Genomic DNA, 22,741 nt, shown 5'->3' with positions numbered 1-22,741 from the left:
TCGCTTGCTCTTCTGATTTCCCTTTACAATCGCATTTATTAATGTTACATCATTTAATATTAAGACTCATCGAAGAATTGAAATTATTTTCCGGAAACGGGCTTTTGCTGGAGCGGATGAATATCGAAGTTACGTCTATAGTTGACCTTTAGTGACCTTTCAGTCAAATATTTTCGTGTGGCGCGCACAGCTAGCTAGCGACGTAAGCACTGCATGCACGTAAATTCCTCGGAGTTGTTTTTTTAATTGCGGTTGTCATCGACTGCCACTATACTTAAAGGTACGTCAGAGCACATCTCATGTGATTTGATTGTTGGTTAAGACCACGAAAAGCTTGAGTTTAGTCCACATTCTGCTCTAACGTTAGAACCATTTCCTTCGTTCTACGACTACTAGTAGCTGGTAACTAGGCCTAGGTACATACTTGAAAGTTCTAGGGCAACATGCTAACTTTAGCATGTGTTTAGCAGGGTTCTGTGGTTAGGCCTGGTGCTGACGGTCATGTCAGTGTGACTTGGTGTGTTTATGTGAAAATATGCCGCCATGTGGATTGCTACTGGTTGCAGTAGCACTACAGTCATGACAGTGCAGTGGTCGACCGGTGTAGGTCTAGGCCCTGGATCATGCTTTACATGCCGACGGTACACCGGTCGAGGTTGAACGACGCGGATTCGGGTGTGGCATCAGGTCATGTAACAATGAATAGACCTATCGTATTTCTTGACACATGCAGCCTTGCAGGTAACATTTGAAATGTTGTGCGAAGCCCGGGCCCTAAATTTCAGCAAGGAAGTTTGAGACCTAAACATATTTAATGAAGGGGGCCTAGAAAAACAATTGTTGTTTGTGGCCTGGGGCCTAGACCTACATGTACTTGTAGTAGTTGTACCTCCAGGGCGCAGTGATTAAGTATTATTTCTGGTGGAGGGATAACGTTGGGCCTATGCCATGTCAGTTAGTAGGCCCCCTAGTCGCAATTTGTGAAGCAGGCCTAGGCCTAAAATGGGTAAAACTAAAGGACGCGAAGGAGGTGGGACCGCATGTTTGACCAGACAGGAAAACTGGCACTGCCATACACTAGTGTAGTGTGCATGACAATATAGTCGCCAGGTCCCTTATTTGCCACTTCCAGTGAAAATCAATCAGACTTAACAATCGGTGGCAAAATTAGGGACCTGGCAACCACACGGTCACACATTCTAAATGGCTGAGTGGGACCTTCACCGCCATGATAATGTACAATAATATCATCACGGAAGTCCAGGTCTTTCCTACATGTACCTCTATGCTATGACTAACGTTATGTTTGTAGTTGAGCATCAAGCATGTCCAGCCTATTCAGACGCAAGGTTTTCGCCTAATAATGATCAATCACATTCTGCCTCTGGTCAGATACACCAATAATCACTTAACAGCTAGTAAGCCTAAATGAAAGTATTAGGCCAGAATAAGGATACAACCACTGCTGGGGGGGGGGTTTAACTGAGCAACAGATCTCAGCTGTAGCCACATACAGTATAGCTGATGCACTTGCTTTGTTTACAACAATCCACCACAGTCAGACCCTAAGAGCATCGTCGAATCCCTGTTCTTGACAACACTCAAGTTGACCGGACTCAAGAACAGCGGCGTTGAATGTGATAAACTGACCCGCGAGGGTGTTCGCGGATCGATGTTTTCACTCCCCAGTTGTGGAGGGTTAAGCGAGGTGCAGCTAGAACAAAATGGTAGACTGTGCAGAATATATTCACAGGTCCTGGTGGACAGACGAAAATGAGATCTGAATTCTGAGTCCTGCATGGCTGGAATTACCTTTTCAGTAAACCCAGGAATTCTCGCTCTCTTCTCTTCAAAAAGAGGGGCTGCTGTGAGGGTCATAGTTTGATCTGTTTCACTTGAATCTTCTGAATCGTCTTCAAATAAGTGCAAAATCCGAGATTTGTCAGCCATTTTGCATTGCTTTGCTACAACGCGACACGCACCTGCCCGTTCATAACAACCTAATCAAGAACACCGTTCCCGTGTTAATCAGGTGTAGCCAAGAACAGGGATTCAGTGAATTACCCTAACTGTCATATACATGAATAGGCCTACATGGCCTTGATAAATATTTTGCAAAAAGCAAAAACCATACAAAAATAATACAAAGTACATGTAGGCTACAGGTGCACAGGTAGGCCTGTATCATCAATTATTGCTTTGTTGGGCCTGTTTCTTTTAAGACAATTGTAGGAACCACTCGCTAGCATTGGAGTTGAGAAGGATGCCGCGCGCTTCTACAGCAGCAAAGAAAGCCACGCCCACAGCTTCAACTCAGAAAGACAAGTCCAAAGAGCCTGTCGACAAGTATGATTTCTATGAGGACAACCAGGAGGAAGCAGCTGGAAGCAGCAGAGGTAATTTGTGATATGTATGATCACCTGATCTTTGCAAGATTGGTTGATCTTACCGCCATCAGCCAATTGGCTTTTCCTTCTTATTCACACTTGTGAAAGATTGTGTCAAAATAGGGAAGTCACATTGGCAATTTCAGAATTGACCAATTGCACAGAGCAATCAGGTGACTGATAGATCAGGACCAACAACGTTACCCCCGAACCTTATTCCTTATCATTGTTTCCGTCTCAAGGTGAAAACCCAATACAGAAATTAGGCATAAGTTCCACTATGATGCTAGGCCCCACAATCAGTCAAATCAAGGTTTACGTCACTCAAAGACTGAAAAAACATGGCAGGGAACTCCTGACAAATTTTGAGATTCTTCCGTTTTCAAATAACGTAGAAGATGATGCATCGACCGCACCCAAGGCTACCAAGAAGCGGTTTTACGAGGAAGTAGACGAAGATGAAGAGGGTAGCCTCCCACAAACTAGCACAAATTTTGAGTGAGTAACTTGGGTAGAATTCACATCTGTGTGTCCTCCCTCATTAGGGAGGCACCTTGCCGAGGAAATTAGGGCCCTGTGCACTGCCGAAATTTGTTAGTCCACATACATGTTATGTTACAGGTTCAAGCCAAGGCAGAGGATACTGCCTCAGTTCTGAAGCATATCAGGCACCTACAGATACAACTTACTGCAGTTAACAAAACATGCTGCTTGGCAGAGTAAACAGGGAATAGGGGAGTTTATCTTCAAGCAGACTTGAATTCTTAATTATAATTGGTCGATCTACGGCAACAAACAGTAGACTGTATTGCACGATTCATGTCAAACCCCTGACCCCTAGCCTCTAACTTTTCACTTTGTTCTGCTTTCATGCAAACGCACAGCTGCAAAGCTTACTGTACATTCAAACATAGTGCTTTTCCATGCATAGTCCCCGATGACATCTTTACTGAGTGTCAAGTTCGCTTGAAGATAAATTTGTTTGCACGCTCGCATTATTACTACATTATTCCATGTTCTACTTCCATTCATGTGATACCAAATAATGTCATGGTTTGTATTGGTGTTAGCAGATGCATTTCTTCACAGATGCCGATTTCTAGTCAGCATGTACAGTTAACCAATTTTTCTGCTTCACATTGTATCTCAGCACATTTGACTTTAATGTCCTTCCACCCTGGAATGATTTGGCACCCATTTTCAGATGCTGAGGACCCCACAAAGATAATCGGCACAGTTGCTTAGGCATAATCTCACGAATACTCTCCTTTTTAAAGCCAAACCTAATCACTGATGATAGAAACTCAGACTGTGTTTTTTTATTGTGTGTTTTTTCATCACAGCGGAGAGATGCAAACTATGCTAGAGTCTTTTGGAGGTAAGCTACACAAGTATTCATCCCAGGGGTCTTGAATGAGTCTCACTGCCGACTAACCTAAATCAGGTTACATCAATCTCAGCTGGGGATTAACATCTTCCAAGTACATTGTCCAGTATCATCTCCATAAAGAATTTGATTACCCTCCCAAAATCCCTCTTTCATGATTTGATTAAACTTCTCCAAAACTTCTACCAGAAATTTAAAAACAAATTTATTTTCCCGAGGCATTTGACCCACCTGCGCTTCTCTGACTTCAGTACCCAAAATGTCTCTTGTGTTGAAGCTGATATCAGGAAATCCCTGGTGTCCAAGCGGAAGAAGTTGGAAAATTTCACTCAGCAGAGCCTGAAGTCCGCTAACACCAAGGTGGAGAAAATCTGGAAGATGCAGCAGACAGAGAGGTAAGACTACATGTATCTTTGGCCGTGTACAAGCCAGGCTTCCAGGGTGACGGTGACATCTAATGTCGCCGCATCTCCACCTATTTCCAAAGGCAAAGACCTAGGATGCAGTTCGAGTTTAATTTTTGGCTCTTTTTGGTGTGGGTTTTCATTCCTTGTTGCAACGCAATCTTATACATGTACGTGTAGGAGGTGAAGGACTTTCTGTTGAACTTAAGTGATATCCCGTGAAAATAGTAAGTACTGCAGGATTAGATCATTGTGAAGTTGAAAAAATAGCCACTATATGGCAAAACGAGTGACAAACTCCGCCCTTGATTTAAAAAAATTCCTACTGGAGTGACCTGTGACCTCTGGTTAATCACCCATCAGTCATGGGCTTCTTTGCCAGAATGCGATGGTATCAGTTTTGTTGCATTGTGGGAAAATGAAGCCAGCGCTTACAAGGAAAATATGTCATGCAATGCCACATCCCCAATGAAGGAAAAAATGAAACATAAATACTACCAGTGCATTTGAAAAAGAGGTTGCCAAATTATCGCTTCCTGTATCAACATCGTGATTTTCATTCTCCGTGAAATGACGTTGTATTTTCTCTCAGTACAAACGGTGGGAACTATTTTGCTTTCTTTTCAGAAACCGTTTGCAAGAGGAATACACCAAGCAACTGAGCAGCGTGCTAGACCAGTGGGAGACAGACGTCAACAAAGTCAAGGAACAGGAGGAAAAAATACAGGTCATCAATTACCTCAAAAACTTCAACCAAATCCATTGAGAGTCTAAGTTCAAAATGGACAAAGTTCGGGATGCAAAAAACTCTCGGTCCCAATTTACTAGAGAAAAGGCAAAGTACGAGTAATTCTGTAGATAATGAAATTTTACCCCATGTGTTTACCTGAAGGAATTAGCGTGATTAAACAAGGAAATCTAAACACTTTTGAAAAGAGGAATATGCCCAGCCCTTTTAAACCAAAGATTACTCTTGCTGCACAGAATGTGTTTTTTTTTACTTGCTGCGTGCCAAACATCAAGGTCTTCCTTAGTTATGGTGGTTGTTGTTTTGTTTTAATGGCGCTTTCAACCACTCAGGCTGTTTGCGCCAATAGCTGTACGTTTATTCGTACACTTTATTAATCAGCATCACATTACAGAGTTAGGAAGAAGGTCCAGTTTTAGAGGTAGGAGGAAACCGGAGTACCCGGAGAAAACCTGCGAGAGCGAGTATGGACTGGAAACCAAATGCACTTTAAAGCCTGGGCTAAGCCGGGACTCGAACCTGGGCCTCCGAGATGTTACTATTTATTCAGTTCATGAAACTGCTGCCACAAGAGGGCGTTATCATGACCAAACGCTGGTTTGTGGGCAATAGCTGTTGGTCGTGAAAAGCCCGCTTATGACAGTGGATCCGTGAACTAAATAAGCAGCGACGGCTTGAAACCAAGACTTTATTTCTGTTAGTATTTAGAAAAGTTTATACATGTCATGCGGTGGTGGGTGTTTTGCTAGTCTTAATTCTGATTCAAACTAACTGTTTGTTGGCACCTCTGTCCTATATCAGACAGTCTTCCGTCAGCAGCAGAAACTGTTTCAACAATCTCGCATCACGATGTCACAGCGACTGAAGACCATTAGGCAACTCTTTGATCAGTACTCAAAGGTAATGCCCACAGATTTTAACTTGACGCAGAATTCTTTACGTCGTTGAGTCCCCCACATGTAAGTGTTGTATTCGAGTCCAATACAAGTCCCTGCAAGTCCCTGTCAGTCCATCACAAGCCTGTCACAAGTCATTTAGTCTTAAGCCAATTCAAACAACTGTTCCAATGAGTAGTGATAAAAGCATTCGTTTGTCACTGTTCATCATGTTACTCATGACTGGCATTGTGAAGCGACTTGTGACTAGACTGACCCCTGCCAACTGACCCCGGCAAGCTTGGTGGTCGAGTGCTTCAGATGTCTACACTAGTAAGCAGGAAGTCGTGGGTTCAAGTCCCACCAGAGAAAGCTTGTGAAATTTTTCACAAGCTGTTGGACAAGCACTGAGCGTACAGCGTTTATAGATATAAACATCGGGTAAGGGCAAAACCTGCAGTGAAAATTAACACTGAATCAATTCCCCTGAAAATGACTGGGGAAATTTTGACGGTGTTTGCTAACTGCCTGCCTGCAGCGTTTCTTCTCCTAAGTTTTGTGTCTTGATTGTTTCGTAATTGCAGACGATGAACGAGTTGGAACAGTGCCACACTGATCAGCAGAGTCACGTCCAAGGAGAACTACGCAAGGAGATGAGCATGCTGCAGAAGAAGATACTCATGGATACGGTAAGATGCGAAGAGTTACCATGACAACAGAGATGTCAAAACCCAAGAGCAAGAGGGAAGTCGGGACTTAAAGAACCGAATTCAGAACCACAATGCCCAATGGAACAAATACGGTGCAAGTGTGAGAACGCAGCATGGGGCACATTCAACTTAGAAAAAGGTGCAGCACAGGGAATGTCTTAAAATCTTGGAGAAAGTAATGTGCTTATTATCATTGGATATTGGTGTGCTTCACACTATGCATGACAGTGAAAGTCTGTTCGTGCGCACAGGTTTGTATGACTGATGATGTCACAGATTAAGAAAGTCCTATTCACTGGAATGTACAGTGACATCCAGTACCTCTGATCTAAAATCGCTGCCCGTAGCCTCCGTCTCCCTTCTTTGCCTGTGAGGCGCGGAGGGTTCACTTGTGAACATATGCAGCAAGGTATGAGACGGAGAGAACCCCCCCTGCTTTGTGTTGGTCATTGTCTCGCAGGAATCTGGGGAATTCCTTTCAGACATCTTGGGGGGATGTGTTAAGTAACAATAGTCTGGAATGTGTATAGGGATTGGACGTGTTGGGGGGGTACCCCTCGGTCTCATTTCTTGCAGGGTTCACTTGCGAACACGTTAGATGGACGGGTCAGTTGGCCCATGGATGATTCAGTGTGTTCCCATGGCATTAAGTTACAGCAGGGCATCATCATCTATCCATTGGCACTGAAGGTAGCACATTTGAAGCAAGATACGGGATGGAGAGAGCTCCCCTCTCCTTTTGTGTTTGTCATTGTGTGACCAGAATCTCAGGAATTCTTTTCAAAAATCTGGGGGGGGGTGTGTGTTAGGTAACAATAGTCTAGAGTATCTATCTATAGGGTTTGGACCTGTGGAGGGGGGGGTACCCCTCCGTTCCAAATCTTGCTGGGTATGTAAGCATATAAGGGAGTTTGCTACGCCTGAGTAACTCTTGACATTGGCAATACGGCCGTTTCACAATAGTGCGCCACCAAGAGTTTGCAACGGGTTGGCCAATCACAGTGTACGAAATTTGTCGACCCAATGCGCGTTTGGAGAGGGTCGACAAATTTCGCGCCTTATGATTGTCCAACGTATTGCAAGCTCTTGGTGGCGCACTATTGTGAATCGCCCATATTGCAAGTTCCCCATTGTCATTTTGGATGGAGTTACTCAAGCTAAGTTCCAATGCTATCTGATCTACCCCTGGAAGTTTAATCTGAGGCTCCTGGCTTCACCTGTCTGAGCTTTGAGACAGTACAGGCAAAACAAGGAGCACCGTACCTTAGCTTGAGGGGCAAAAGTAGTGACACTTCACTGCCAATGACAAAACGTACCTGAACTGAAGCCTTACTCTCCTGCCATTACAGATCATCCATAACTTCAAACTGATACCTGATGATGCCTACATGTAGTGATTCCAAACAATTAGGGCTATCGGTGCAGTGGCTTTGCCTCACAATTTAAAGAGTTCTGCTTCAAAAGAGTACCAATATCATCCAGATTATGCCAATACGATACACAGAGCATGGAGCTGTTACACGTGTCATGACATGTAGAGAGAGTCGTGAAATGTCTCAATTTTTGGAATCAGAATGGTGGATTCGCATCAGTGTACATGGATAATTAAAGTATTGCACCACGATTGCAGCATGGAGGAAGGAAAACAGTCACACGCAATACTGTGACAATAATGTGAACAGCCATTTTGGTTTCCTAAGTCTGAAGCTGATGGCACTCTGCATACAGCTCTGATCTGACCATACAAATGTAACAGTGCCCTCTACAGTGTGAAGGCAAAGTTTGATTTCTGGTACACAGATTGTAAATACTGCCCTCTTGTGATTTTAAACATTAAATGTGAAGTTTGTGACAGCTACTTTTGTTTCCCAGTTGCACCCTAGAGCAAGGTGAACTTTGTCTATAAGATCACTCTTTCTGTCTTTCTTTCTTTTTAAAATAAATCCTGATTTTTTTTTACATTTGCTCATACCATTTTGCTGGTTGCTGATTATCTAAATGAATATTACTTAAATGATGAACGATATTTTGGGAGTCTGTGCGCACATGCATAAGACCATGGACCTATAAAAAAGGAATAAGACGACCTTGATGAATTACAGTGTCCCGACAGTGACATTTTAACTTTGGTGAATATTTCCCTGTCTTTTTGAAGCAAAATCAAGAAATGGCCAATGTCCGAAAGTCGCTGCAGACAATGTTCTTCTAGAAGAGCATATCTCATCTCACAGAATCACCAGGTGAGTGACCCGGCGTAAATGATCTCACAAAAATCCCCAGATGGATGGTTTATCCGCTCCAAGCGGAACAAAAGAGGGCATGTTTTTTGGTACTCACTGTATAGGCGCGCCATTAGGCGCGCAAGTATATGCACGTTTGACGCGGAGCACGCTGAGTATGCGTAACTAATTTATTCCGGCATGTACGGTACTGCGAGTGCAGCATGCATGCAAGAACCAGCTTGTAACCACTTGTCTTCTTTCACCGATTGGGGGTGCACTTAAGCTCGATTTGGATAATCCCGGTAACAGTTTTGGTGACGACTCGTGTAGATCAACTGGGTCACAGTGGGTTTGATGATTAACCAAAAACTGTCCATTGTCAAGAAAGTAACCTGCACAGACTACGGTGTGAAACGTGTCACATTTTGTAGTTTTACTTATTAATACTTCATTTGATGTTTTCCTGTTTATCACGTTGGGGGACGTGCCCCAGTTCCTGAGGAATTCTACGCTATTGCACAGAGACAAAGGGCCAGTGATAAATAGCACTTAATCTTAGCTCGCTTTCCATCTGTGCCTCCTGTAATCTTTTTAGGCTTGGCCCGTTGGCAAGTTGTAAACCCAAATTCATCATGTACATGTAGTTCCAGTGTGTGTGTGGAAAGCTGTGACTGATATACACACTCAGGTATTCTAATTGTAATTCAACTAAGCCTCGGTCAATTGTTCCTTCACCATTTTGATGGAGGGCCCATGTCCTAAAAGTAATAGTCATTTTCTAACATCATGTATTGTCGAGATCTGTGATTGAGGATGATTGAGGAAGACTTCTCACCCTCTTTTTTTGAATCTTGTTCTGTGAAGGAGAGGGGGGGGGTTAATTTGCAAAGCACAAGCATGCCCTCAGTTCTTGCTCTTCCGCAGTGTTGGGAGTCTTTCTTCCTGCATCAGTACGTCTGTCGGAATATTTTTGTGGTAATTCATTTCATTGATTGAAACTTTATTGTTTAAAAATCATTGCCAAACCCAAGCTGTGTCCCCGTCACTAATGCACCCGCTCACATCCTTAATTGGTACATGTGCTAATGACTTTTGTCTAGTAACAAGGACTTCCTTGCTGCCCGCTGGAATGCTGTCATGAAATGTAATCCTGGCTTGGCTGTCAGAACTGTATCCCACTGTAAGAACCGTCCACTTAGCTCTTTCCTCTCAAAACCGAAATTTGGTTTAGGTTTTCAAACCACTTCCTATTTCCCTCTTGTTGTGGATCACCGCAAAATGAACTCCAGATAATTGCCAGTTGTCATGTCCTGGAGTCAGGAAGCTTCATGTGAAGAGTTATTTTCTTTTCTGTGTGCTTGCTTGTCTAGTCCACAATATGTTCAATTGGTTTTCGGCCCATACCCACTGTTTCTTTGTGTACATGACTGCATTTCACTTGTTATACTTAAAAATCCTTGGTCAGGGTACGCACATTTGCTGAGAGTACCCGAATCGGTTGCAAGACAAAAGTTCCATAGTAACGATGTAAGATTCAGTTGATGTGAGATCATTTTAAAGAAAGGATGAGGAAATTTTGGCACTAAGCAGATTCGACATTTAAATCGTTACTATTGGAATTGATAGTAATGCTAACAAATATCACAACTTTTCATGATGGTGTTTTGTTTTGATTTGACTACTTTTCCTTGATCTTCTGCTTGGGTCTTAAAGTAATGCGTTTCCGGGGGTGAAATAACTTCCTTCCTTGGATTTTTGTCCACCTTCTGGGGATTTCCCTAATGATATCGGGGCTTCCTCATGAGGGACAAGGGTTGACCTGATTTTGGTTTTGTTTTGTTAGCCCGACTGTGTTGATTTACAGCTGTCATTTACCTATCAGAAGAGAGAAAAGAAATATCATGAGAGAAAGGCAATTATTTTGGTCTAGTTGAGTTTCCTTCCAAAAAGCATGGAAAAATCCCCCCAAATGTAGCCTCGATTGCACCTCTCAGAAAGGTCATTAAAGGTTTCATATACATTGTAAAAATTTTTGCCCCCTCCCTGAAAAAACAAATTTGGCCTACCCTTCCACCTCCCTGCCCCCCCCCCCCCCCCCGTGTTCAGGATCCGTAGGCCTCCTTGGGTTGTAGGATCCAACCTACTAGCACATGATAACTCTCGGAAAACAAGTCCTGTTGTCTTGTTATTGAAATTTCAAACACATTTTCCTCTCGAGGGAAAACCCCATTTGATTATATACACAAAATCATGTTATTGAATCAGGGTGTATCAGCCCACACATTGCCACCCACACAGGAGATTTTCACAAGATCACATTACTGTGCTTTCTCTCATGACTGATACCCCAGCTAGCTTAAACAGCATTGCACTATGGATATTGATGCCCCCCGCCCCAATCGAATTTAAAATTATTAAGTATTTCGACTTGTAAACTGAACATCCTGTGAATTTGCCCATAATCCTAATTCCTGCATATCATGGAATATGTCAGTTTGAAGCATTTTGCACAATACAAAGACCAGTGTTATAGATGAGACCATCACAAGACCAATCACTATACCTGGCACGAAATGGGACAGAGGGGTTCCCCCAACAAGTCCAATCCCTCTACACACTCCAGCCTATTGTCACTTAACACATCCCCCCAATGTCTGAAAAGAATTCCTGAGATACCAGTATAACAATAACCAACAGTACAAAGGTGGGAGTTGCTCTGTGTCCAATAGCTCGTTTACTTCATATGTCCATCACTAAGGGCTGAACATTGACAAAGGAATGCTTTTGTTGCAGTTTATTTGAATAGCTTGAGATATGAATTCCCACTAGGGGTCTGTGTGTTGGTCTTGTACTGGTCGTATATCGTACATGGTCTTGTGATGGTCTACAAGTTTCTGCAACACTGAAAAAATCCAACTGTGATAGCAGGTGTCTTGCATGGAACCAAAACAGGAATGCCTGAGTTTACTGCTCTAAATGTCAGTTCTATTGTAACATGTCTTCTCAGCCATTTACTCAATAACCTCACCTCATTCTGAAATGTGCAGATGCCTGCCTCACTCACAGCTCTTGGCCTATCCTCTCCAAGCGTAACAATAGAGGGCGTGATTTTTTTGAGACTCACCGCATAGAGTACCGAAGTGAATACGTCACGCTCACAATAAGTGTGTAAAAGGCATTAGCGCGAGAACCAACACGCGCGCGTTCTCCATTCATTTGCACTGCACTTTCGGGTTCACAGTGACGTCACACTCCGGAATCCAATAGCTGCGCCATGAGGCGCGCAAGTATGCAGGTTTGACGCGGAGCACGCTGAGTACGCGTAACTAATTTATTCCGCCTTGTATGGTCTTTGCGTACACGCAGAACGCGTGCAAGAACCAGCTTTTAACCACGCGTCTTTCTTTCGTCGATTGGGGATGTACTTCTGCTCAGGGTGGATTTTTATTTTGTTTGCGTTTTTGTTTTCTTATGTGTTTGTGTTTTAACAAGCTGCTGTGAAATTAGTCACTCATGACCTAGCTTGAAAAACTTCATTTATGCAAACAAGTTTTTCACTGTAAGCAGAATGTTTTGCTATGAATCATCATGCAACGATGTTGTTTACCCAAAGTACTTAGTCATTATTTTTTGATAACTGTCTGAATGACTAGACAAATTTAATGACGCACACAACTTTAGAAATTTAAAGGGAGTTGTGTACACTACGGTCAAAAGTGGATGAATCAACAAAATGCAGAAACGGCCTGGCTCAGTTTCAGAACAGCTCACACAAGGAATTGAAGGCATTACTATAAGTTAAACTCATTTTGACAACCCACTGGGCTGAGGATCTGTAGCCCGAACGTGGAGGGTAGGATTAAGTGTTCCTGCTTTCTCTTCCTTAAAAAAAAAAGCACCGTGTTGCCAGGGGTGACGTTCTCCCCCCCCCTTCCCGCCGTTGTTCCCGTTTTGAAGGGGAGGGGGAGTTGACCTCCTAAGAACACTGTCCTAAAATCATCCAATTTACTATTTTGTCACCAACTTTTGTGGGATGATTCTCTATTTGACATTGTTCTCCAGCGTAGCTTCCATGAGTAAAAGATAACATTTCGTTAAATATACTTTATTTACTTCTACAGAATGCAGGGTTTTGTCGTGTCGAATGCTAATATAATGCTTAATCAGGGTTTACCCTAGGATTAATTGCAATATCTGTCTGTCAAACTGCCGTCCTCTGCCAGGAAAGTTGTAAAAACTGACACCCCTCAGTGTTGCCTGAGGCCATGTTTCCATTGAACCCCGGTATTTTTGAAGGAAATGCGAAGACTTCTTCATCACCAGTTTAAGAACTTAATCTAAGAAATAGGAGCTTGTAAATTTTGACCAAGCAAAAACTACCTGTCAAAAGTATTGTTTGTCCTCTGGATGTAATTCTTCCTGGATCCCTTAAACTTCTCAACCGGTTTTAAATTTATTATCTGTTCAGCAAGCACGTATGAAATAATATGACTCTACAAGGTTCTTGGTGTTCAGATTCGGTCGAGTGAAAATAGGTGCTAGAGATGTAATTTCTCATGCAGTAGCTTGATTTCCGGCTTAACTTGTCAAAGTCTGAGCTCCATAGAGGTGTGAAGTCTTTTCAGCACGTTAATGTCCGACGCCGTTGTGTGACATATTTGGACTTTGCCTAATTCAGCATGATTGAAATTTATAGGTTGTCAGAGCATGGATCAGTACTAGATCGGATCGATTCGGCTTTGCCGAATGACATGAAGCCTTGAACTATGGGCCGTTGAGATAACAGAGACCTCAAAAGTCAAAGTCAATGCAGTCATTCGTTTAAAGGAAAGACTATTCATTGGTTGAGTTAATCTCATTTCCTCTGAACAAACACAAATAGCCATCAAACAGACATAATACCAATAAATCGGCAAGTCATTTGGCAATCTATGTAATTTAAATATAATTTTATTTTCGTTTCCGTTCAATTTCAATATAAAAACATTATGGCGCATACAGAAGCATCTGATTAGACAGGCAAAATCAATGAATGCAATTATGCGTAGCAAAAAAAAAAATAAATTGTATTTATGCAATGAGAGTTGCTTTCATCTGGTAAAGGTTCTTCTAAAGGTACTGAAACACAATCACTAATTTAAACTCAGTTTTCAGTTCATAAAAATGGAAAAATCAAACAAGTCCACACATCACACAGAACAAACGTCATTCATTAGAAAAAAGTTCAAAGTGCTTCAAATGCATAATCTAATGGGGTTTTTTTACTAGGAAAACAATTTACTGTTTGAACTATAAAAAGAGGTTATATCCGTCTGCTCAAATGCACATCTTGTGCTGGCTTTGTGCAGTTTCATTTGATGGTGGTCATTTTTTTTTTAATCAAAACTACGACCAGCAACAACTGCTTCACCCCATGAAGATTTCTGATGCATTTAAATGACTTTGCTGTTCATAGAACATACCTCAATGCAGCTCACTGCCGCGCAATTGTGAAACATAACACATGTTTCCAGTTTCTGAAAAATTTTCAACAAACTGTTAAATAAGTCTACCGCCTTTGTACTGTATATACATACAAAAAGTAAGATAAATAGTTTAGTAAACTTACTTAACACTAAGCAGATAAGATTCTGCTCATTTTACAAATAAGAATGATCTAAAGGTTTCGTATCTCACACCTTGGAAATAAGAATCACCTGCCCATCTTTGGATCTGGATTTTTGGATTGAATAAGTCTCCTGTATAGTTTCCTTCATCTGTATTCAAAGGAAATTTCCAATGTACAAATAAAATTGTTCGCCTTATCTTTGTTGTCGTGGAGTTACACCAAACCTTCATAATACAGTTCAGAAAGAAGTATAAACTTAAGCAATTTTCTCTAACTTAAAAACATTTGGTCCGCATTGTTAATTTTTGTACAACATACTCTTAGATTTAAAGTAGTACTTCTAGAAAAAGTATGTTCATTACATTCAGAAAATTGCGTTACAATATTGAAGAAATATAAGGCAACATGGCAGCATAGATTGTAAAATGATCCAAGTTGAAAGTATTTACAAAGAATAAGTTAGATTTAAAAAATAAATAGCTGTTTGTACATTTTTATTGTATCAAGTGAAAGAGATCATGTTAATATAACGGACATATGTTGTTGCATGGGTCACAACACCCCGATGGACAGGGGTACTAACATGGGTGCACAAACTGGTACACAAGCCGCTGTGCAACCTCCGTCTTCTTCATGATACCCTTCTTGTAGTACTGCCTGATAGAGCGACTAAGCTTGTCATAGTTCATGGCTGGCCGGTTCTTGCGCAAGCCCCATAGCCGAGCCACTTCAACTGAGTCTTCGATCTTAAAGATACCTGTAGACAGAGAGACGAGGGGTTCACAGTCATGCTTATCAATCACTCACAAGGTCGGGTGTAATCGTATCTTAACTGAAGTAAACTTTTGTTGCCTATTCTACTTGAATTTGCAATTAATCTTGCATGGTCCCTGGAAATCCAAACTGAGCGATTTCAGTTGGTTTTAATTTTAACATTGTTTCCATGCTAAGTTGTAGCCAGAATGACCAACAAATGGTGACAACATAGATTATAGTTTTAGCTCAAAGAAACTTCAGAAGTATTTGGTCACTCTCAATTACTGTCAAGAAGTAAAACTTTTTTTCAACTGAGCTCTTCCAGGGTGCAAATCCTGTTTGTATGTGATGCTTTTGATGTTTTCTAGGAACACCCTTAAAGTAAAACTTGGAAAATATTTGTATCCTATTTCACATCCTGTTTGAAGGTTGTAAACAACATTTCAACGCACCGTTGATGTCATGTTCTATTTTAAGCTCCTTTTGAAGTTACTGGGGTATGATTAACCAGGCACTAGTAAAAATCACTTCATACAGTGAGCACTTTTATGCTTGCTAATGGGGGACAAAATTGCATCATGTGTGAAAATTGTATTTGTAGGACTCTTTTGTAGAGTTACCCCTCAGTTTGTTTATCCTGTCACCTAGTGATACAAAGTCTAACTCAACTGGACCTGTTCATAAGCCTACAGGGCAACTGTACTGTCAAAAGGTTTTCTTAGTTTGAAAATGGTCTGTCAGATTGCATCTGGGGAATCTATTCAACTAGTTCAAACATAATTTTTGTTTGAAATATAAGCAGGCTTAGCACAACTTTCCAGTCAGCCCTTGGAGATGATCGCTCGGTCGGTGAGCTAAATAAGAGACCCACCTTGCGATCGGTCCAGCCACCGGATGCAATAGCCATAGGAATCTGGCTGCAGGAGCAGCTCCTTGAGGAACTGCCACAGGTGGATTCCACCGGTGTGGTTGGGGGTCATGAAGGTGTTGGGTCCACTGGGACCAGGAGAAGGGATTGAAGCCTCATCTGAAGCAAAGGGAAAAAAATAAGAAGTGACAATTAGATATGTAGTGTTGAAAACCTTGCAGTTGAAAACATGAGATGATTTCATGTAGGTATTGATGCATTTGTTCACTTGATCCTAGAATTTAACTGTCAGTTATGAATAACCTAAGTCGCAGTTTATGTCCACCTTAGATGGATATTTTCCCTAAGAATTCTTTGCACTTGAACAATTGAAAAGCCACGGGAACTAAACCATAATAGTTGAGTGGAATTTCGTGTATTCATTATAAGCCCAGGGATCAGGTGTAACAATCAGATCTCCCCTTACCATCACTGTTTGAGACAGAGCTTGACGTCTCATATCCAGCAAGTGAACTTAGGTCAAGGTAGTTGCAGCCCTCATCCACGGGAAATTGGCTGACTGGATTACACGGGGAAAGGATCTCCTCGGCAATCTTCATTTTAGCAGCTGTTGTGAAGATAGGGAAATTACATATTTATTAGGATGCAATAAATCGTAATGGAAGAGGTGGTGACCACAGTGGCTTGGGAAGAGGAATACACTTTTGAAGAAACAGGTTACCCACAAAATGCTTTACTTGTATTTGTATTTCTAGATGGTCTCTGTAATATTTTATCTTTGTATCTAGTTATTGTTTAGCAAGATTTACAGTGCCAACCATTAACTCAATCAACCTGAACTTTATAATATAAAAACTGCTTACCGTTCTTCCAGATATCCAAATGGGCATACAGGATGTCTCCTGATTTTGGAAGGATCTGTCTGAACTGTTCGTCAGTCAAGCTGCACAGCCTCATTCCGTCCATGGTAAAGAACCCAATTTCGATCTCAGGTAGCCGGTACTGATGCCTCGTCCATTCGACCCACTTTTGAACCTGCTCAGAGTTCCACCTGTACGGATCTGCAGAGGAAAAAACAACAGGTAAATAATCCACCTAAATCTCATTTGTGGAAAACTATGAATTATGAAATTAGGCCAACTTGAACACTAGTTTAGGCCAGATTTGCTTCGTAACCCTCTGACACTCATGTGTAATTGCTATATTGACAAGAAAATGTGTTCTCGGGCTTTATAAGCCCACTAGTTTCTGAATAAGTCTTGAGTTTTTTTTAACAAACCGATGTCCTCACAATGTGTCCACTGAACACCTGAAAGGTTATCTTGGTTTTCATTTCAACCCACTGTTCATTAAATTTTCGCTCAGTTATTTAGATATTAATTGTTTTTCAGCTTGTTTTTCATGAGCGTGTATGCAATGCAAGCAATGCAGTGTTTCTGTAAATAACTTCACAGAGCTTTACGTTCCGAATGTTGAGAAGTTGAGCACCGATGGTTTGTTGTGGCTTTAAATTCAAACAGCCTAGTTGTTCTTTAGATCTCCAGTTGTTCGTTCAGATGTTGGTTCCAGCACGTACATGTTATTTACTCCTTTGAGACTTTGAGCTTATTCGTCAGGAGCAGTTCGTTACCTACATAATTAACCCAGTCTAAGAAGTGATTGACCTGTGTATTGACACAAATCCGAGGCTCAGATTTCTGCCACTGACTTTTCACCCACTTCCCGTCTGGGAGTTTTCAGGTGTTGCTATTTCCGAGCGGATGTTCCGCACGTTTGTCACTTCCTTCTCTGTTTCTAGTAAAATCAAAGTTTGGTGCCCCATCGTCCTATAACCTTGACGCTACGACACACATGTATCTGTCATTAGCTGAACCCCCCATAACCATGATATACAAACTAACCATTTGAGTATTCATGGAGTTTGAAAAGATACGTTAGAGCTGAATCATTTGCCCTGCTTCTGAAACTTTGCCAGCTGGCAAAACGTTTTAATTTACTTAAGGTGTTCATTTTAGTAATGCTTTGAAAATAGCAATGAAATAAATTTCATGTATCAGTTCCCGACGCTTTGGGCCACTATTTGGTCATGTTGGGTTGGCAAACGGTGTGCTTGAGTTGGAGGAACTATATAATTGTACTGATGAAAGGGGCACATTTTCCAAAATGGATTGTGGTGTTTTCATCGTGACCTGGCTAGGCTTCAGACGCTTTTCAGCGTAAATGTACACACCTGTGGGGATGTCAATCAGCTGGCAGGCTGTGACAATGTCATCCATGACATCCCGCACAATCAACTCTTGGACTTGGTCCATGTCTTCGTTGTACTGGCTCTGTGCTGGGGGCACCATCAAACCACTCAGCATTGATGATTCCTCTGGCATCTCCACCTCGCTGAGGGCGCATTCCATCTCATTTGTGTCTTCACCTGCGGCGGGGGCAGGGCTGTGGCTGAAGAAATCGTTGAACTGGGTTGAGGTGAAGTCGAAATTGATGAAGTCACCAGTCATGTTGAGGTCTTCTGGCCTCAATTCCTGGAAAAAGTGAAGTGGCAAAATTGTGGAATAACTGTTTCATGTTTCTTAGTGGTTTCTCTTTGAAGAAGATTATAGAATTGGAACGACGGGCCCTCTGAATTTTTCGATTTTAAATTCGGTTTGACAAAGTATTATCTTTTTGATTGATAATTGTAATAAGCAAGTGCTGTCTGTGTCGACTTGCTTGTGACTTCCAGGTGCGTGTAGTCGTTCAACATCTTTTAAGAATTGTTTCTTCAAAATTGTTCTATGCTGATCAGATAATACTCATTTCCTGCCAAAAAGTATTCAGCAACATAGCAGTTGAGCATTTTCTTGCGAAAAATCTCGATTGGAGTGACAGGTTGTTTCTGACCCAGTGACTGTTGACATTCTCGAGGAAATTCTTGGTAGCTCCCACTTCACAAGTAGCCTGCAATTTTTTTTTCAGTGACTAGTTCGATCAAAACCAGAACAAACAGGTGCCTCGCGCCTGCCGCGCGTGCTTTGTCGCACATTAGCACGTCATAAACAAGTGTCACGAATGTTCGAAAAAAGCCAGCTGAATTTCACAGGAAACGAACGTTCTCGAATACTGCTTTAATCATTTTGGACCGATATTGGGTTAAGTATCCGGCTTCATACATTTGACCTTGAGCGTCACGCGGCCTTGTGCAATGGTTTCTTAGAACTCGAGAGTGACGAAATGGTCTTGCAGACGTTGACCGCCGACTTGGTTCATCTCCCGGGTTCCATGGTTCTATCAGTCACAATTCGGTTTGAATGACGTGGTTCTATTTATAATCATTACATCACTATTCATTACATCATTGTACATTTTAATGATATCGCCGTCTGTAGGTTTTAGCAGGTCGTGTGGTTTGGTTCGCTGTAGGAAATTCATCCGATTTTGGTAAACCGCGCATGGTAATAAGAGTGACGTCACGCGAACCCGCACGCTGGAATACATGCACAGTACTGTACACATCATCTGTGTGCATACAGTACACGTACACTATACAGTACTTGTGCCTAATCCTGCTATGGAGCTATCCTACCACGCACCATTTCCTACGTCGTGCATGACGTCACTTATACTAGTTCTGCCAGTCACAATCCCAAGGGGTTGTCATTGATACCGAGCGTACCAATCACAGCCCGTCCCCTCTGTGGGTGGAAGTTGTCATTGACCCCGACGTCCGCATCTGTTTGATATTGTGACCAGCTGTGTACCGCCCACCACTGCTCCCGCTCGGGGAACAGAAGGGAAAACCCCTCGTGGTTAACTCCACCGAGTTTCCACGAACTACATTTGTCGCACCACATAACGCACGATCGTTCGATCAACCAGTTTTGTTGACCTTGGAAGCTGGAGAAGCAGAACCTTGCGCACAAAAAACATTGTATTTTGCGTTGCATCACATTTGTTACCTATGATCTAATTTCTCTTTCATTTTCAGTGGGGCTCATTTATTTATTGTGCATAATGTTTTAAGGAGAAGCGAAATAAAAATGCAATTTTGGCCATATTGCTGATGACTGGCTTGGGGCCATTTTTGAAGAGAACGTTATTGGGAGATGTTTTCAGTGGTAAATTAGCAATTTCCCTCTGGACAGGAGTTTACTCCTATAAACTTCCCCAAGGCAACCTTTACCCCAATCCCGGGAACGAAATTCGTGGTATTAATGATCATCAAACCATATAGCACTCAGCCAAATTATTATCGTGACTAGCAGCGGTGGGTTTTGTTTTCGTGGCGGGCGGCATATCGCTGAATCGTGACGCCCCGGAAGCCCCTGTTAATAGCCCGTGACTTGCTAGGCAGGGGCAGTGGCGGCCATTCTGCCCAGTGGGGCTTTTCTATCAGTTACCAAGGCCAGGAGCCAATCAACCCAAGAGTAAGGATTGATCTTACTAACTGCTCGACTTTTAATTACCTTCCCCGCACTTCCGTTTTCCCAATCAAAGGTTGATTTTCACTAATTCTCTTTCAAACTGATTCGGTTTTTAATAGCCCTCACCTCAAATGATGGCCATATTGTGCAAACGCCACGATCGACGGTTTCTATGATAGTATATACAAATGCCTTTATCGTGTAAAAAGCTGTGTGAATTCATTCATCTGTTTAACTGTTGACATTTTGATATTTTTTAAAATGGTTAGAAAGTATAACCATGGCTTATGTTACTATTTGATGCAGTCACAGGTGTATTAATTTTTTATTGCCAGAATATCGGAAGCTCTAATTGCAACCACAGCTGCCTATTAAAAACCGCAACATCTAGTTTTGTTCTCATTCACAAATTTCCCACACTATTTTCCACTCTGAAATTTTGAACGAGTGGACGAGGGACATTATTTTCTGTATTAGGACTTCCTCAATCTCTCTGCCTGCAAGCGTCATAATTCACGACACCTGATGAAAAAGCGAGCGAGATGGGGAGACAGCCGCAGTCCCTTTATTTTCAGAGATGAGCTAGTGCAATTCCGTGATGATGAAACGCAAAGCTCACGTGACAATTTTGAATTGAAGGTGGTCGTTCACGTTATTCCCCTTCCCCCTTGTGACTATCGCTGGAATGATTGGGAAGGAACCCATTTCATCCCATATACAATTGCACAAGAAATCGGTGAAGTGTACAATGCAGGACAACTAAATGGGGGAAATCTTTTTTACCTTCTTTATCTCTGTTCTTATAGCCAAAAACCCAACTCTACAACAGAGGGGATTTGGTGCATTACGCTGCTTCCTAAACGTTCGCTGTTTGGCGTTAAACAGCTGCATGTATCGACGCGTTAATTAAGCAAAGGCACACAAGAAAATCTACCCTGGGATTGTCATAGCATTCAGTCGTTCCTGAACATCCTACCCAATGCCGAGATTCTTCAACAAGCTTTTTTCCCCCTTTATTGCTTCTCTCAAATCAGTTAAAAACATCTAGTTGCCGGTATTGTGCACTAGCCGTTAAAATAGGGAGGGCCGTTAACATAGGGATAAGATTTACATTGATAATATTCCTATCTTACCTGGCTGAATCCACCGAACTGTAGGGGGTTTAGTGTGCATGTTTCTCCCATCCTGTACATGTTGCTGGCACCGCTTTCGTCTGCACTTGTTCGAGTCTCAATACCTGCAAATGGAAGTCATCCCACAAACTTTATAGATTTTTGTCTCCAAGGTTAAGATTCCGCTTTTCTTGCAGCCAGTAATAAAGCCAGCGATGTACAGCTTTGGGCACGGAAGATAGACGGACAATATGCGTTCACTTTTTTTTTCATTTGTAAAGGTTAGCGCTGAATTAGTAATATTCTTTTCACCCGTACAGATTCCTCCAGCCGCCGGTCAGTGGGGGACAAAAATGTGCATCATGTTGCCGTGTGCACGGAACGTGCTAATTAACAAAAACAAATTCCTTTTCCAATTCAAACATTTTGAGATTACTTCCCCCAGCTTCCCCCAGTCACATAAACAGGGACTTTTTTGGAGTCAAATCACCGGATCAGTGCATCTGCCAAAAAAAAAAAACCAGCTAAGTTTTTGCCATACGCTGGCCACTTATATCTAAACCTCAAAGGAGTCGAAAGCGAAACAACACTCTGAATTGTCTTTCTATTGTACTCGGAAACAATTGAACTCGCAGCTATTGTCAATCGAACCAGTTCAGATGTTGGATGTGGAGGCCGTGGTTATAACTTGACTGAACTTGTTGACGAAATTCAACCGTCCGATGTATCACCAGCACGTTTCGGTAATAATTCGTAAGCAAGGAGATACACAAGTTTCACAAGACAATTGACAGACATTTTCATTACACATTGAGTCACATATGTAAATTCACAACTGCCCTTGTTTGCAGCACGACGGTGCACTTTGCTGTTGGTGTGAAATAGTTCAATAAGCAATGAAAACAAAGACTAAATATCAAAAGTATCATCGCTAAAAGAACATTACAATGTTCAAGAAAGTAATAAATGTGCATAAACCTTGAAGGCATTCAACATCCTTATATTAAAAGTTTGGAAATATCGGTTATACGTATATTTAAGTCTATAAAGCTGAAGAAGTAAAGTCCAAACGAGCAAAAGCATTGTACGAAACTTACAAATAGTTTATCACGCAGAAGCTTGTGTTGTGGTAGCGCTTGTTCCTGGAGCATAAACACTGACCTGCTGCTTACTCTTGCGATAGACCTCTAATAATTATTATGTGTAGTTAGCCTTTATATACCACTGACTTCTGTTTACCAACCATGGACAAACT

General features: G+C 41.9%; 3 protein-coding genes across 9 annotated transcripts in view; 1 reads left to right on the top strand and 2 right to left on the bottom strand.

The window, feature by feature from the left end:
• LOC110974997 (uncharacterized) overlaps positions 1 to 4,145 on the bottom strand; it is a 12,938-nt gene extending 8,793 nt beyond the window's left edge. For all 6 annotated transcript variants that reach the window (XM_087130573.1, XM_087130575.1, XM_022227020.2 and 3 more), the window contains exon 1: positions 4,006 to 4,145. The gene's annotated coding sequence lies outside the window, so the exon portion shown is untranslated. The remainder of the gene's footprint in view (positions 1 to 4,005) is intronic.
• Positions 1 to 18,029, top strand: part of sycp3 (synaptonemal complex protein 3) — an 18,583-nt gene extending 554 nt beyond the window's left edge. The window contains exons 1-10 of one of the 2 annotated variants that reach the window (XM_022227025.2): positions 165 to 280; positions 2,223 to 2,396; positions 2,783 to 2,885; positions 3,731 to 3,765; positions 4,052 to 4,169; positions 4,806 to 4,905; positions 5,728 to 5,826; positions 6,386 to 6,490; positions 8,667 to 8,751; positions 16,840 to 18,029. In XM_022227025.2, the coding sequence (XP_022082717.2) occupies positions 2,264 to 2,396; positions 2,783 to 2,885; positions 3,731 to 3,765; positions 4,052 to 4,169; positions 4,806 to 4,905; positions 5,728 to 5,826; positions 6,386 to 6,490; positions 8,667 to 8,720 (747 nt within the window). In that variant the 5' untranslated portion in view covers positions 165 to 280; positions 2,223 to 2,263 and the 3' untranslated portion in view covers positions 8,721 to 8,751; positions 16,840 to 18,029. Of the gene's footprint in view, positions 1 to 164; positions 281 to 2,222; positions 2,397 to 2,782; positions 2,886 to 3,730; positions 3,766 to 4,051; positions 4,170 to 4,805; positions 4,906 to 5,727; positions 5,827 to 6,385; positions 6,491 to 8,666; positions 8,752 to 16,839 lie in introns of those variants that run through there. The other variant, XM_022227027.2, reaches the window with a different exon arrangement.
• LOC110974998 (SAM pointed domain-containing Ets transcription factor-like) lies at positions 13,668 to 22,741 on the bottom strand. The gene is made up of 7 exons (XM_022227023.2): positions 22,584 to 22,741; positions 21,508 to 21,611; positions 18,196 to 18,496; positions 16,829 to 17,026; positions 16,432 to 16,572; positions 15,969 to 16,124; positions 13,668 to 15,098 (listed from the first exon to the last, which is right to left on the bottom strand). The coding sequence occupies exons 2-7, from the start codon at positions 21,565 to 21,567 to the stop codon at positions 14,920 to 14,922; spliced, it is 1,035 nt and encodes a 344-aa protein (XP_022082715.2). The 5' UTR covers positions 21,568 to 21,611; positions 22,584 to 22,741; the 3' UTR covers positions 13,668 to 14,919.

The sequence above is a fragment of the Acanthaster planci genome, linkage group LG20 (assembly GCF_054643075.1).
Source record: "Acanthaster planci isolate LZ-2023a linkage group LG20, COTS_SCS, whole genome shotgun sequence".
Classification (NCBI taxonomy): Eukaryota; Metazoa; Echinodermata; class Asteroidea; order Valvatida; family Acanthasteridae; genus Acanthaster; species Acanthaster planci.
Note: the sequence above shows the minus strand (reverse complement) of the source record. Positions and strands in the feature narration are given on the sequence as shown.